This window comes from Protomyctophum bolini (assembly GCF_963924005.1).
Source record: "Protomyctophum bolini genome assembly, chromosome: 2".
NCBI lineage: Eukaryota > Metazoa > Chordata > Actinopteri > Myctophiformes > Myctophidae > Protomyctophum > Protomyctophum bolini.
Genome location: NC_137863.1, coordinates 13,962,103 through 13,979,000, shown reverse-complemented (window position 1 = coordinate 13,979,000; position 16,898 = coordinate 13,962,103). Strand labels below are relative to the sequence as shown.

The window sequence follows — 16,898 nt, the reverse complement described above, 5'->3', positions numbered from 1 at the left end:
GGTAGCTCTCCACCAAACAGATTACTTCAGACTACTACAGACAGGCAGTCGGGTCCTACGTCGGATGATGTCTGATTTTCAGGTGTCCAAAAGGGCAGAGGTTCTGCTCTGGCATCCAGGGAGTGTGTGTGCACAGTTTCACATCGACCACACCGGAGATTCGCTGGTCGCAGCCACTACTCCTCCCACAGTTTTGGCATCATACACATGAGTATATATGTCAAATAGACTGGCCTCATTGGAATGTGTGCTTATATAAGGTCATATCAAATACCGTAGTTTACTTTATATAAATGTATTAGTGGATTAATTAATTTGTCCCAACAGTAGTACTTGTTCAATGTAAACTAATACGTTCCTATTTATCACAAGTTTTAAAGAAGAAAATTATACTAGTGACTTTTTTATTTGTTCATTCATTTTTTGTAAAGGCTAGTCTTTAAGCATCACAGAGGCATATCAGAGTATGTTATTTCAGTAGTGATGTTTTGTGTCGTCCAGGTCTGGCACGGGCCAAGTCAGTCCCCACTAAGACCTACTCCAACGAGGTGGTGACTCTGTGGTACCGCCCACCTGATGTGCTGCTCGGCTCTACAGAATACTCCACACCCATTGACATGTGGTGAGTGTATACTGTACTGTAGTGACTACAGTAGACTACAATGTAGTCTATGACCTATGGACAGTTCAAGAATGATAGGCCAAAATATAAAGTGGACGTTTATAGTCCCACCTTCCTCTTCATCATAGTCCTGGACTATGATGAAGAGGGCCATCAGTGGACGAGAGCAGGATCTTGTGTCAGGATCGAGGGCTCGTCTGAGGACGACCTAGAGAGAAATGAGGCTGATCACACCCGTGTGAAGTGAGAGGCGCTAATATATAAAAGTCTAACTCATGTTGATTAGGTGATGTAATGGTGATGTGAAACAAACGTTGCCAACACAAACATTAAACGCCATTAACAATAAAGAGACAATATGTGACATAATGAGGCACATTATGGCGTAAACTTTCCCTTCATTGTCAATGGCGTTTACAAAACAAACATTGAACTAAAGACAAACATTAAACCTTTGTATAGGAGGGGCTGGGGCCCCTCAAAAATCACACTCATGTGAAGAGACTCAGGGGCGCTCTTATCATCATACATCATCATATATCACATGTACATGTACATCACACTGTACATGTACATCAGCTGATTGGCTGAGCACATTCCGTGCTCATATACACAAACATACAAACAAAGCAAATATTCATGCACAATATATCTGATCTGTTCAATCTGATTAGCTGGAGAGAGGCAATCCCACAAACACCCTGCAGGCAAACCAGGGGTGAAAACATGATCTCTGGCCCTGCCTTCGGCCTAGCAGAGATAACAGTATAACTATGGTTGGAGGTGGTCTTCCATTTCAGACATGACCATGCTGTTGGGTAGGACACATACTGGATGACAAGTAGCCCTGCCTGAAGCTCATAAGCACACTGTCTCCGTGGGGAGGTATTCCCTCTTGGATTTCTTTAACCATTATTTGCCCAGGAGAGGTTGGTTGAGCGCTCCTTTTCAGCAGCGCCATGCTTCATATTCACACACACAACATTTAAAACCTATAGGAGTCGCCCAGTACAATTTCACGGGACCGTGCTCACATAAATAAATACGCTTGCGTTGTCGCCCCTCAACTTCTCCACTCGTACAGAAAACAATCGCAGGTCTCATTGAAAATGAATTACTTGTTATATTTAGTAAGTGTGACCCAAGTGCACAGCAAGAGAGGAGGCGTTGTTCAGGTTTAGTTCAGGTTTATTCACAAAAGGTTTGTATGGAAGGGAGTGGGGGTAGTAGTAGAACGGTGGCTCTCCAGGTTGGCCAAACTCAGCGTGGGATTCCAAACACTGAGGAGGAGAAGGAGAGGAGGCGTCAGTCTTCAGATAAACAACAACAAGGCAGGAGTTGAAACCGTGTAAAGTTGCACGGCTGGGAAATAGCTAAGTAAGGCTAAAACAGTAACTATAGCTCTAACTCAGTTTAACAACACCTAAAGGCTTGAGCTGTACTTTACCATACATGTAGACATGTGAAGCTCTGGCATGGAATGAAGGGCAGACTGGGTTCTTGTAGAGGCAGTGCTTGATTGCAGGATGGAAGACAGGTGCAGAGGATTGGTGCAGGAGAGCAGGTGTGCTGAGTAGAGCCATGGAGTAGTCAGTGAGGGGGGAGTGGCTAAGCAGTGCTTGCATGTGGAGGTGAGGAGGAGTGAGCCGTAACAGTACCCCCCCTCCGAGGGGCGCCTCCTGGCGACCTCCCGGGGGCGTCGGGGTTGGCCCTGTAGAAGTCCCGAAGGAGAGAGGGATCCATGATGAGCTTTCTGGAGATCCAACTGCGTTCCTCGGGGCCGTAACCCTCCCAGTCCGCCAGAAACTGGAAACCTCGACCTCTGCGCCGAACCTTCAGTAGCCGCCGAACTGTCCACTGGGGATGCCCGTCGACCATCTGAGGCGGCGGAGGGGCAGGGGCAGAGGGCATGAGAGGGCTCGAGGACACAGGCTTGATCTTGGACACGTGAAACACGGGATGTACACGCAGAGAGGCCGGGAGCTTGAGACGCACAGCCGCCGGACTCAGGACGTGGTCAATCTCGAAGGGACCGACAAACCGGGGAGCCAACTTCTTGGAAGGCACCTGGAGCGGTAGATCGGCAGAGGATAGGTACACACGTTGCCCAGCCTGGTACACCGGAGCAGGAGTGCGGCGACGGTTGGCCCCACGGCAGGAACGCTCGTTGGAGCGAAGCAGGGCGGCGCGGACTTTCTTCCACACGCGCCGACACCGACGGAAGTGGGCCTGGACAGAGGGGACAGAGGCCTCCGACTCCTGGAGAGAGAACAACGGGGGTTGGTAACCCAGAGAGGCTTCGAAAGGGGACCTGCCAGTGGCGGCGCAGGTAAGGGCATTGAGTGAGTATTCCACCCAGGGTAGATCCGTGCTCCAGGAGGTGGGGTGGAGAGCAGAGATACAGCGGAGGGCCGACTCCAAGCTCTGGTTGGTCCTCTCAGCCTGGCCATTGGATTGTGGGTGGTATCCCGAGGAGAGACTAACGGTGGCGCCGATCTCCTTACAGAAGGCCCGCCAGACCTGGGACGTGAACTGCGGGCCCCTGTCAGAGACAATGTCACTGGGAAGCCCATGAAGACGGTAGACATGCTGGGTGAGGAGTGCGGCCGTCTCCGCAGAGGATGGGAGCTTAGGGAGCGCCACTAGGTGCACCGCCTTGGAAAACCGGTCCACCACAGTGAGGATGACGGTGTTCCCATTAGAAGGGGGAAAACCGGTCACAAAGTCCAAGCCAATGTGAGACCAAGGGCGGGTGGGCACAGGGAGTGGGCGAAGAAGGCCAGCCGGTGGCCGGTGTGACGCCTTGGCACGGGAACAGGTGGCGCAGGCAGCGACAAACTCCCGGACGTCAGTCCTCATTGACGGCCACCAAAACCTCCGGCTCAGGAAGGAGAGGGTGCGCTGATACCCGGGATGGCAAGCAAACTGGCTGGAATGGCCCCACTGCAGCACTCGGGAACGCACCGAATCAGGCACGAAGAGCCGGTGACGAGGACCATCGTCTGGGCCCGGCTCAGCTTGTTGGGCCTGTTTGACCTCAGCCTCAATGTTCATGGTGACCGCTCCTACGATACAAGCAGCCGGAACAATGGGTTCAGGCTCGGCTGAGGATTTCTCCGGGGCATGTTGTCGGGACAAGGAATCCGCCTTGGTGTTACTGGAGCCAGGCCTGTAGGTGATGGTGTAGCTGAACCTATCCAGGAACTGTGCCCACCGTGCCTGGCGAGAGTTGAGACGCTTGGCCTCCCGGATGAAGGTCAGGTTCTTATGGTCGGACCAGACCACCGTGGGCTCTTCAGCACCCTCCAGCCAGTGGCGCCACTCCTCAAAGGCTGCCACCACAGCTAGCAGCTCCCTATTCCCAATATCGTAGTTCTCCTCGGCTGGGCCAAACCGGCGGGAGAGAAAGGCACAGGGGTGTAGCTTCTGGTCCTTTACAGACCGCTGGGATAAGACAGCCCCTAGACCGATGTCAGAAGCATCTACCTCCACTATGAATGGCCTGGAGGGGTCTGGATGGAGAAGGACAGGGGCTGTGGTGAAGTGCTCCTTGAGGGTAGCAAAAGCGGCACCGGCAGCAGGCGTCCAGACGTAAGGACGCAGAGTGGAGGTGAGTCGAGTAAGAGGGGCAGCTATGCGGCTGTAGTTCCGAATGAAACGGCGGTAGAAATTAGCAAACCCTAGGAAACCTTGGAGCTGTCTGCGGGTCGTGGGTTGCGGCCAGTCGACGACGGCTTGGACCTTGTGGGGGTCAGGACGGATACAGCCATCCTCCACAATGAGTCCAAGGAACTCCACCGAAGGCGAGTGAAAGACACATTTCTCAGCCTTAACGTACAGACGATTCTCCAAGAGACGCTGGATGACCATACGGACATGCTGGATATGTTCCTCAATGCCCCGGGAGAATATCAGGATGTCATCAAGGTAAAGGACCACAAATACCTCTAGCATGTCCCGGAGCATGTCGTTCATGAGAGCCTGAAAGACTGAGGGGGCATTTGTGAGACCGAAGGGCATGACCAGGTATTCGTAGTGTCCACGGGGTGTCTTGAAAGCGGTCTTCCATTCATCCCCTTTACGGATACGCACAAGGTGGTATGCGTTCCTGAGATCCAACTTGGTGAAGATGGTAGCACCGACAAGGGGTTCAAAGTTGGAGCTCATGAGGGGGAGAGGATATTTGTTCTTGATGGTGATGTTGTTGAGCTGCCTGTAGTCTATGCACGGCCTCAGATCCCCACCCTTCTTCTTGACGAAGAAAAAGCCCGCTGCCACCGGGGATGTGGATGGACGTATAAGACCCTCAGCCAGACAGCCATTAATGTAACTGTCCATAGCTGCCTTCTCAGGTAGTGAGAGGTTGTAGAGGCGACTGGCTGGAAGCGGAGCGTCAGGATGGAGCTCGATGGCACAGTCGTAGGGTCGGTGAGGAGGAAGAGTGCACGCTCGCTCCTTACTGAATGCCTCACCCAGGTCGTGGTACTCAGGAGGGACCTTGGAAAGATCAGGAGGGGCAAGACTGGGTCGTTCAGGCAGAGAAGGCTTCTGGGCAGACCGAAGGCAGCGGGCGTGGCAGGGAATGCTCCAGCTGAGAATGCGGCCCGAACTCCAACAGACGTGAGGGTTGTGGAGCTCCAGCCAAGGTCTGCCTAGGATGAAAGGTGTGTCAGGAGAGTCGATGACGTAGGGGCGGATGCTCTCTACGTGATTTCCTGAGACAGTGAGGGTGAAAGCCCCGCATTGGTGTGTGACAGGACCCATGGGGTGGCCATCCAAAGCGAAAGCAGAGAGGGACTTCTCCAGAGGCACAATGGGGAGTCCTACCTCCTGGGCGTAACGTTGGTCCACGAAGCTCTCATCAGCACCAGAGTCTATCAGGGCAGGAACGGTGAGTGTGTGCCCCGACCAGGCAAGAGTGACAATGAACCTGGACTTGCTGGAGCGGGACAGGGGGTCGGACAAGCGGCTCACTCGGAACCCCCGAGCGGGTGAGCCCTGTCTTTTGGCAGTCGGCCTGAGGAGGCTCTGGAATGCAGGATGGGGCAAGAGTCCACAGAGTGTGCTGAACCTGCACAATACATGCAGAGCCCCCGTAATCTTCGGTGGTCACGTTCAGCAGAGGTTAAGCGGGCTCGGCCCAACTGCATAGGCTCCTCACCGGCGGAGGTAGCGAGATCAGGAAGGAGAGCAGGCCGGCTAAGGCTGGCTGATGGCGAGGAAGACGGCCCAGCAGCAGGACGAGACTGGTGAGCCTTCTCACGTTTGCGTTCCCGGTGACGCTCATCAAGGGAAATAGAGAGGGAGATGAGTTGGTTCAACGTGCAGGGCTTCTCTCTCCCAGACAAGGCATCCTTCACGGGCTCTGACAAGCCCCGCCGGAAAGTACTGAACAAAGCAGGCTCGTTCCACTGGCAACGAGCTGCAAGGATACGAAACTCTGTGGCATACTCCGCCACAGAGCTAGAACCCTGCTGGAGGGTGGAAAGGACTGAGTCTGCATCCTGCCCATGGACATCATGATCGAAAACGGTCCTGAACTCCTCAGAAAATGCAGCATAGTCATGCATGTAATGTGCCGAGCCTTCACGACTAGCCATAACCCACCGGCGAGCCTGACCGGTGGTGAGATTTGCTATGTAGGCTATGCGGGCGGCGGCAGTAGAATACATGCTCGGTTGAAGTGCAAAAACATACTCACACTGCATGAGGAATTCACGGCAGTGGGCGAAAGACCCGTCATAGAGAGCCGGTGCCACCAGATGGGGCTCTCGAGTGGGTGGCACGAGGGCCGGGTCTGGAGCAGGCCCAGACTGGGCAGAAGCGGGCACGGGGGGAGCCGTGGGTGGAAGGAGTCGAGCACTGAGTGCAGCAACCTGGTCAGCGAGATTCTGGACCACGGCAGAGAGCTGGTCCACCTGGGCTTGCTGTTGGTTGGCCTGGGACTGTTGAAGAGCTGTAACCCCTTGGAGATCCTCTTTGATACTTATGACAGCATTAGAAGCCTCCGTTAATAGGCGAGAATGTTCATTCAAAACTTGTCCCTGGACCTGAAATGATTTCTCCATGCTGGCTGGGTCCCGATGGCCAGAGCTTACTGTTATATTTAGTAAGTGTGACCCAAGTGCACAGCAAGAGAGGAGGCGTTGTTCAGGTTTAGTTCAGGTTTATTCACAAAAGGTTTGTATGGAAGGGAGTGGGGGTAGTAGTAGAACGGTGGCTCTCCAGGTTGGCCAAACTCAGCGTGGGATTCCAAACACTGAGGAGGAGAAGGAGAGGAGGCGTCAGTCTTCAGATAAACAACAACAAGGCAGGAGTTGAAACCGTGTAAAGTTGCACGGCTGGGAAATAGCTAAGTAAGGCTAAAACAGTAACTATAGCTCTAACTCAGTTTAACAACACCTAAAGGCTTGAGCTGTACTTTACCATACATGTAGACATGTGAAGCTCTGGCATGGAATGAAGGGCAGACTGGGTTCTTGTAGAGGCAGTGCTTGATTGCAGGATGGAAGACAGGTGCAGAGGATTGGTGCAGGAGAGCAGGTGTGCTGAGTAGAGCCATGGAGTAGTCAGTGAGGGGGGAGTGGCTAAGCAGTGCTTGCATGTGGAGGTGAGGAGGAGTGAGCCGTAACATTACTAGGCTGCTCATCTGCACGGACCTTTATACTGTTGGCCATTGGCACTTCCGTTATGTTGGGGGATGGGTAAGTGGAGTGGTTTCCATTCACTACGATTTTTCCTGAGATCTGGGGGATCGAAGCGGGAACGTTTCGGTCTTGGGGCACGTTAACGACTTTAGGGCACTGCTGGATGTGCGGCAGACATTTGGTTGCCTACAAAGGACACCCATGTATGAAACTTGGGTATTACAATTGCAAATATAGCTCGCTCTGTCGAGAGATGACATGAAAAACGTGTACGAGTGTAAAATATAATGAAGATGCTTGAGGGTGATGCAGATTTTCATAGAAAACACGCACAGATACACAGGAACATACAGTATCTATTTATAATGCGTCAGGTTATTCGCAGTGAGCGAGCTTGTCAATTATTATGCAGCAGAAGGCTGTATGCACATACTGTACTGTACGTATTTTGCTCATTAGCAATTGTGCCTTGGTGAGAAAACTTGGAACTCTCTAATTAGCACCATTTAATGTGGCTGCTCCGGTAACACAGTGGCAACCTTTTTTTCTATCTGATCATCTCTTTCATATGTAGATGTGATACAGGGAACAAAACGCCCAGTTCTGCTTTTTATGAGCACTTAGAAGGTGTGTGTGTGTGTGTGTGTGTGTGTGTGTGTGTGTGTGTGTGTGTGTGTGTGTGTGTGTGTGTGTGTGTGTGTGTGTGTGTGTGTGTGTGTGTGTGTGTGTGTGTGTGTGTGTGTGTGTGTGTGTGTGTGTGTGTGTGTGCTGAATAGGATTTATGTAGGGCCTCTATGCTGTTTATCATTGAAATGATCTTAGCATAAACCTTCTTCCAGGGGTGTTGGGTGTATACTGTTTGAGATGGCAACAGGACGTCCCATGTTCCCTGGCGCCACTGTGAAGGAAGAGCTACACCTGGTCTTTAGACTCATGGGTAAGGGTCCACCATCCAGGACATACTGTAGGCCTGTCCTTTAGACTCATGGGTAAGGGTCCACCATCCAGGACATACTGTAGGCCTGTCCTTTAGACTCATGGGTAAGGGTCCACCATCCAGGACATACTGTAGGCCTGTCCTTTAGACTCATGGGTAAGGGTCCACCATCCAGGACATACTGTAGGCCTGTCCTTTAGACTCATGGGTAAGGGTCCACCATCCAGGACATACTGTAGGCCTGTCCTTTAGACTCATGGGTAAGGGTGAGTCCTTTAGACTCATGGGTAAGGGTGAGTCCTTTAGACTCATGGGTATTAAGGGTGAGTCCTTTAGACTCATGGGTATTAAGGGTGAGTCCTTTAGACTCATGGGTAAGGGTGAGTCCTTTAGACTCATGGGTAAGGGTGAGTCCTTTAGACTCATGGGTAAGGGTGAGTCCTTTAGACTCATGGGTATTAAGTCACAATTAGGGATGTCCCGATCACATTTTTTTTTGCTCCCGATCCGATAATTTGATTTTGTGTATCTGCCGATACCGATTTTCCCAGATATTTATATTTTTATAGAACATTTATGCCATATCACAATAGTACAATATCCTAAATCACAGACAATATCCAGTCTAATATCATGATATGGATATAATATTGATTCTAGGGATGTCCCGATCATGTTTATTTGCTCCCGATCCGATTCCGATCATTTGAAAATGACATGATTTCCGACCATGTGATCGTATCGGGACAAACCTAGTCATAATTTCATAATCGCCTAATGGCAATTATTTGAGATAATCACACAAATGTTGTGCAATCCTCACAGCTCGCAGCTTGTAGCTTATAGATCAGATCGACTATTTTATCTAATTGTATTGGCTTCGTATCATAGCTGAGTTAGTCATATTAGAACAGCATATGTTATATTTCATTCTTCCTTCTCTGTGTTTCAGGGACTCCGACAGAGGACACTTGGTCAGGCATCAGCAATAATGAAGAGTTCAAGTCTTATCTGTTCCCACTGTACAGATCTCAAGCACTCATCAATCATGTGCCCAGGTAACCGACCCCTGATTTATACTTTGTTACGTGTAGTGTCACGCACAGAAAATAGCAGATCTACAAGCTCATATTAACAATATTTATATTCTAAAATTGGCCTCTTTTCTTTCATTTGCCAGTAACAGTAAGAAAAGCCCAGTGTCCAGTTAAAATGATTTAGATATAATCATCTGGAGCATTAAAAATATAACGTTGTGCAGATTATCCAGTCACTTTAGTTCATAATGTTCATCTGTCTGCCAGTCTGCCACCCTTCCCGTCCATCCGTCCATCTGTCTGTCTGTCTGTCTGTCTGTCTGTCTGTCTGTCTGTCTGTCTGCCGTTTTTGTCTCCAACAACATATTCTTAAACTGCTGGCTGTAGTACTAGTTACCATATCCTGGCATGAGTAGAATAATATCACTGAGAGCTGTTTTTGCTTCTATTTTCACTGCCAAATTCGGCTGGTTTCCAGGCTAGAATTAGCATAGAATTAGCTGTGTAGCTTCATGCTCGCCACTCGCCAGTTTCTGGCTCCTACTGATTTTGGAGACCCAGAGGCCTGTTCCCTAGCGCCTCCCTTTGGCCATTTCACTTGTGCACAAAATATCAAAAAAGCTAAATAACCATAAAACAAAACTTCATTCATGCACCCTGGAGAATTAAACCTACTGACTTTGGTGATCCGATGTATTTTCTACTAGCACTAGATAGAAAACAATTGAACTATATTATTATACATTTTTTGTTTTATGAGACTTTGGGCTGTATTTTGCGTGTCTTAAGTACCAGGTCTTATTCCCTAACTTGAGTAAACTAAAGACCTGGAGGCGTGGTCAATGCTCTTTGGCCACTCAGAATAGCCAAATGGCATTGACCACGCCTCCAGGTCTTTAGTTTACTCAAGTTAGGGAATAAGACCTGGTACTTAAGACACGCAAAATACAGCCCTTTGTTTTGTTTCACTTTAAAGCATTAAATATCCCCTGCTCAGGGCACTAGAATGGCAGTGTGATTTATTTTTAACATATTTATCAGCTGAATAATTTAGCTCATTCTAAGATATGTCTTGTGCGACCTCATAATACAACCTAAATCCACCAATTTTGTCACCAACAGGTTGGACACAGAGGGAATCGAACTATTGTCAGCCCTGCTTAGGGTAAGAGACAAGGAATCAGCACAGCAGCATGTGAATCACTGCTGTTTTATAAATGCTATAAGCTGTTGTGTTGTGATTGCAGTATGACAGCAGGTGTAGAAGCACTGCTGAAACAGCTCTCCGACACTCCTACTTCCTGAACCTCGGAGAGAGCATTCATAGTCTGGCAGACAGTAAGTGACACGCACGCACGCACACAAACACACACACACACACACACACACACACACACACACACACACACACACACACACACACACACACACACACACACACACAAGACAATGCAAGCTGAAGCAGTAATAAGCAGTAAAGTCATAATGATCTGTATTCTCCTTCTACAGCTGCCTCTGTGTTCTCTCTTCGAGAGATTCAACTCCAGAAAGACCCGGGACACCGCAGCTCTTTGTTCCATCCACCAGGTACAAAGCACGCATTCTCCAAACATAACAGAAAGTGGTCAAAATTGTTTAAAATGTTATTGTTAGTGTTAAAAGTGTTGATAGTGATAAAGTATTAGTGTTCAACGTGTTAAACATGTTAAAGTATTAGTGTTAAAAGTCTTAAAATATTATCAGTGTTAAACGTAAAAGGTGTGAAATTGGTGGTCATTATGGTAAAACAGTGGTTCATATGGCAGAACAATGAGGAATATCTTTTGAGAGATCATTTTACACTTGAAAAATATCTAGCCTACATCAACATGTTGAGAGTTTGTAGATTGGCTATTTTCACAATTTTAAAATGTTTATCAAACAAGATTAGGCATAAGGGATAAGGCAAGATAGGTCCCTAGGTAGAAAACACAGCTATTATTATGACAGACATATTGTATTATATCTTATTATGGTATATTTTATGAAAGCATTCACCCTTCTCTGTCTCAGGTCGAGGAAAAAACAGAAGACAAAGTATCTTCTAGAGGAGTGGAGAGAGAGGTTGATGAAGAGAACTCCCGGTGGAGCGCAGAGCGTGGCCAATGAGACTCGCTCAACAGACAATTTTATCCTTGCACTCGCACACTCGTGTGTCTGTGCATGCACAAAATGTGCATGCATGAACCCACATACATACGTTTCCATGGTAACAGAACATGGTGACATGTAGGGTGTTTCTGAGGAAGAACTTGCACTGCACTTCAGATATTTCTCAGCTGAGCACGCACACACGCACAAACAAACACACGCACGCACACACGCACACACACACACACACACACACACACACACACACACACACACACACACACACACACACACACACACACACAAGCTACTGTACAGTACAATAAAAAGACACATAGTGCCAAGCTAGTAGTCACAGTCACAATTATTATCTTCCTGCCTCAGTTAGACAGTGAATTGGTACAACTCTAGTACCTCGTTACTATATAGACAGGCCTAAAGGGACAGTGCATTGCTTTCCCACAACTACTGATGTAAGAACTGTTCTGCTACTTTCACACTGTATACACCCACTCTCTGCAATACACCTAATTCTACCTATCACACCCACAACAACCATTCTGAGCTGACTTTCCTTAACTGCACTGTACTGTTACAGACGTACTACAATAAATAGTAGCAGCACTAGGGCTGGGCTGGGCTAGGCAATTTGACTACATACATATAATATTGTATTGTGATAATAATTTGAATTGTCTTTTTAATAATAATATTTAAAAGAGATATCATAATAGCCTAATACAGCAGATTTACAAGCTTGAGCTTGCATGTAGATCTGCTATTTCCACTACTCTGGAAAGTATCGAATTAGGCTTAAGTGATTAAAACCACAAATGATAATGTTACAATATCCATGCCAGGCGTTAATCTATTCACAATATCTATATAATATTGATATATTGCCCAACCCTAAGCAGCAGACTCCCATACCTCTGCTACGCCACCCCAATGAGAAACAATGAGCTTACCAAAAACAGAAGACGAGAAAATCAAACTCCAAATTGAATCAAAGCCCTCGGTGTGTAAGAAAAACCTGCCTTGCTACAGTGACCCAGTGTTTCAACTTGACTTGGGGTCTTCGTTAACTGTCGTTAACTTTTAACGACATTGTCCACTGAGTTTTTCAAGTTGCCTTAGTGAAATGTGCATGATACAGTATGTTGGCTTGCTAAGAATCTTTGATATCTAGAGTCGAGATCTAGTGGTAGCCTTTGTGTTAGGGGTTCATTTGTAAGTGTTTGTATTTCTCAGTTTCCTATTTGCACAAACCAGAAGTGTCCTCTGAAGCCTGCTTCCTTTTCCTTCGCCTCGCTCCTTACTTTAGCTTGATTATGAAACGTACCCTAATACTGTATCTTACCAAAGACCTTCTCCCCTCTAATCTTTACATATCGTTGCTGTCGGGCCAAAACTGTTCACTTCCAAAACCATTACTTTTACATTTAAATGGCCATCATATCGGTATAGGCAATATCAAGTTAAAATATCACACCTGTGTGAAGTGAGTGGTGCTTTACCAACCCTTATCATCTTACATCATCGCAATATCCTAACATAACATCAGGGACGAATAGTTTTCATAATCCTCATGGGAGCCCTGGCCCCCCGGCCCCCACAGACTCGTCACTGCATAACATCATACTGTGTGCCGATTTGCTCAGTGACAGACAAAACAAACATTAAACTCTGTCCATTGTCAATGGCGTTTTTAATGTTTGTCTAGGAAAGACATTAAACATTAAACCTGTATATAGGATGGGCTAGAGCCCCTCAAAAATAAATATTGCTATTAATAATAATATCATACTAAAATTCAGCGAATGTCTGTCTGTCTGTCTTTCTGAATGTCCCTGACAGCGCTTTATCTCAACATTGGCTGGCTCAATCACTCCCACTTTTCACACAGGCATGGACCATAATTATATGGAGGTCTTAATGGAGCCCTTTTTCCAATTTGACACATTAATGATTTATAATGAATTTATTAGTGGATTAAAAAATGCAAAAATGGGTATTGTACTGTCAATATGACATGAATATGAATGAAAAGTAGCGGTCCATGTGTGGACAGGCTACCTGTCGCCGTTGTGCATGGTGAGATGTGTGCAAACAGTGTAGTTTATCAGGAGAAGAATACCAAAGGATGCAAGATTTATTACTGAATTAAAAACGCTCCGGGCGCAGTACCCCCCCCACGGCCACAAGAGGGGGGCAAATATCTCACAACGGGTAAGGGCTAGTATATATAATTGTAGCCCTTTGAATGTGAAGCTGAACAAGCTTTTGTGGTGATGAAGGCTGTTGGTCAACAAGCTGGAAAAACTAAAAACACCACAAGCTGTTTAAACTAATACATCAGTAATACTTTTTTGAAGTCTGAAACAGATTCTGCACCCAGAATCACAGTTACTGCATCGCAGGTAAACCCCACTGGAAATTAGTATTGGTATTGGTTAATTTGACCCAACAATTAACCGGTAATCAGATATCAGCCAAAATGTCAATATAGGGGCAGGTCATGAAACTCAAAATATCTTTCAAAAATATTATAGTATAAAATAGGGTATATGTTGATGAAGAAACATAAAACGTGTAAATATGGAAATACAAGATTTTTGCACGACGGCAACGATAATAATAGACGATAAAGTTATTGAAATAATGTCAGACAATAACTTTCTATAGTGTCAAATATATTCAGTAATTTCACATAATACACCTTCATCTTGCACTGCTAAACCTTTTTGCCAAACCAGCTCATGGCAGGGAGTTGGCTGTGTTAAATTCTTATACAAATATGTTGCAAGTACATACACTAGCCCACTAGTCATGCTCATTACCTAGGTCCTAGATGAAGAAACCTTTTTCATTTTTGCAGACATGTGATGGGTAGGGACATGGTCATACATTTTGGCAGACATGTGATTGCTAGTGATGTGGTCATACCTACGCACCACCGCACTGACGACCCGTGAGTCCAGTGCTTCTGAGACCAACAGAAGGAAATGTAGGATGTTGTGAGGCTACCCAGTCAAATCCAGATCGTTCTACACTGAAAAACTAAAAATGTACTTTCACACTTTCAGTGTTAAATCAACATACAGGATTTTATTCTGTATGGGGCTGTACAATAGCTTGTCTATATGGCACAATGTAGGCTGACAGGTTCCATACAATTTGCACAATGATAGAGACACTGCGTGTGCATGTGTGTGTGTGTGTGTGTGTGTGTGTGTGTGTGTGTGTGTGTGTGTGTGTGTGTGTGTGTGTGTGTGTGTGCGTGTGCGTGCGCGTGCGCGTGCACGAGAGAGATTCACATTGGCTTCCTTATCTGATCCTACTTCCAATTGCTCATTAGTGATGTTGTCGGACCAACGGCGATGCCGACTAGGAACTCATTGATCTGGGTCCAATACGTTCTGAGTAATGTTGGATAGAGCACTATTGCACCTGAGCCATTGAAAAGCAGATTGGCATATTGGCCTCGTAGTAGAGTAATGCTGTCTGGTCATGTGTCACGAAGAGAGCCAAGACTACAGTTTCCATTCCAATTAAACATGCAGAGGATTTCACTATTTAACAAAATTCAACCAGTTTGGGAGGACCATTTAGTGTAGTACCTGTATTTGGTTGGAATGGACATTTTCTTACTCTTGGCTTTAAGACACCACTTTGATAGAGAAATCACCACACTAACTCAAATGTCAGCTCGCTCCTCGATGCTGCTAGGAGGCTGTATTCCAGAGATTGCCTCAAGTGCCCATATGAATATCGAGCCGACTAACCTATTCAGCCCAAGGAAAGCAGCACGGTGGCCCACACAAGACAGGATGCCAAGTATTAAGTAGTCTAGCTATTAGTCTGCATACAGTGTACTGTAGGAGTTAAAAGATTAATTCCACTGGCCTTTGTTTATTTTTCAATTCACTGAATTTCACTTTCCCATTTACGCAAAAGGACCACTAAAAGCTGGTTGAAAGCTTTGATATAAGCGTTGCCATGTGACCTGTCTTAGCCTCCTTTCAGTTGGATGATGGCGAAGAGTGAGGGGCTGAGGGCGAGGAAGTTCAGGGCAAAGCTGTTGGGACTTGGGAGAGATGTAGCGGTGTACTTTACACTTCCAAACACCACCCCCACCCCAACCCCACCTCACCGCAGTCACTGGTGTTACTGTTTGTGTATTTGTTGTGGTAAATGAAGCTATTTTAAATACTGTCATGAAAAATAAATAATATATATATATATTGTATTTTAACAGATGTTTTCATCTTCCTCAGTGAATTTTATGCCACAAGAAACAAGACCATGTTAAGAGGAGGAATTAGATTAGATGATATCTAAATGTTTTATAAAAGATTAATGTTTAGATTTTGTATAAGATGTGATATTCAATATTTTGTGTGATATACTGTATGAAAACTGAGAAACTGAATGTATTGTGACTGCCACAAAGCCAAAATTGATTAAATAATGAACTAATGAATAAATAAACTAGAAGTTCTGGAACCCATGTACCTCTGCAGTGTCTTCTTAAGGGTGTTAGTCAGTCCCTAAAGGCATGGGGAAGAACCATGTTCTGCAATGCCCATAATTGATGGGCTTTTGCAAAATAGAAGCCAAATACCCATCAGTTATTTATCACATCCTTAACAGACCACCATCAATGAGACCCTGAGATGCAAGACTGTATGGGAGTGACTAAAGAGTACTAATACAAATTAACAGAAGATGGCGACATTGGACAAAGCATAGTATACCATTTACCTATGTTTATAGGCCTGGGGAAATCTAAGATAACTCATTTCATTCTCTGTCTTGTCATTACAAATCTATCAAAGATTGACAAAATTACCATATGTGTAGGTCTGTCTGCACTTCAAAAAGAGCTCTCTTGAGCTATTGGGGGCAGAGCTACTGAGTCATCCTGGAAATGAAGTTGAAATCATCTCCATCTTGGCTATGTTTGTTTTGCTCTAGTCTTGGGAGTCACTGAAATACCAAAGACGTCATCATCATGATGCGATTTGGCTTGGTGGGAATAGCTAGCTGTCCTATCTTATGGTTTTAGGGTATAGTCTTCATACTGTAGATAGGTTTTTTGATTCTTCAAACTGCTTGGAGAATTGTCTCTAGGGCCTGCTGTCAAGTTGTGCAGTCTATTGGGTTTCGTTAAAAATGGAGTGCTTCACTGATTAGGTGATTAGGTTAAATCTGGTATACAGATCATTGATTTTAACTAATTTATAAATAAACAAACAAACAATCAATAAAAGGAGGATGAATGGAATACATGCTCGCCCCGGGTCAAATATGGAGACCTTGGAACGGTTGCCATGTGCACCAGGTTTTCCTAAACGTAACCTCAGTAAAACTATATGCCTAAACCTAACCATTCCCAAACGTACACACTTTCCTGGTGGAGAGTGGAGACTGTGCCCAGAGGGACACTTTCTAGTTTTTATTTTGTTTTTAACCTCCAAAGTGCCCATGCACTCTTCCTAGTGGCCAGTTTTCCCAGTCAGACT

At 46.2% G+C, this 16,898-nt stretch overlaps 1 protein-coding gene across 1 annotated transcript in view; it reads left to right on the top strand.

Moving 5' to 3' along the window:
* Positions 1-13,217, top strand: part of cdk18 (cyclin dependent kinase 18) — a 42,234-nt gene extending 29,017 nt beyond the window's left edge. The window contains exons 10-16 of the mRNA XM_080786019.1: positions 502-622; positions 8,109-8,206; positions 9,159-9,264; positions 10,366-10,408; positions 10,491-10,581; positions 10,753-10,830; positions 11,296-13,217. Coding sequence (XP_080642145.1) covers positions 502-622; positions 8,109-8,206; positions 9,159-9,264; positions 10,366-10,408; positions 10,491-10,581; positions 10,753-10,830; positions 11,296-11,330 — 572 coding nt within the window. The 3' untranslated portion in view covers positions 11,331-13,217. The remainder of the gene's footprint in view (positions 1-501; positions 623-8,108; positions 8,207-9,158; positions 9,265-10,365; positions 10,409-10,490; positions 10,582-10,752; positions 10,831-11,295) is intronic.
* Positions 13,218-16,898: the final 3,681 nt, after the last annotated feature.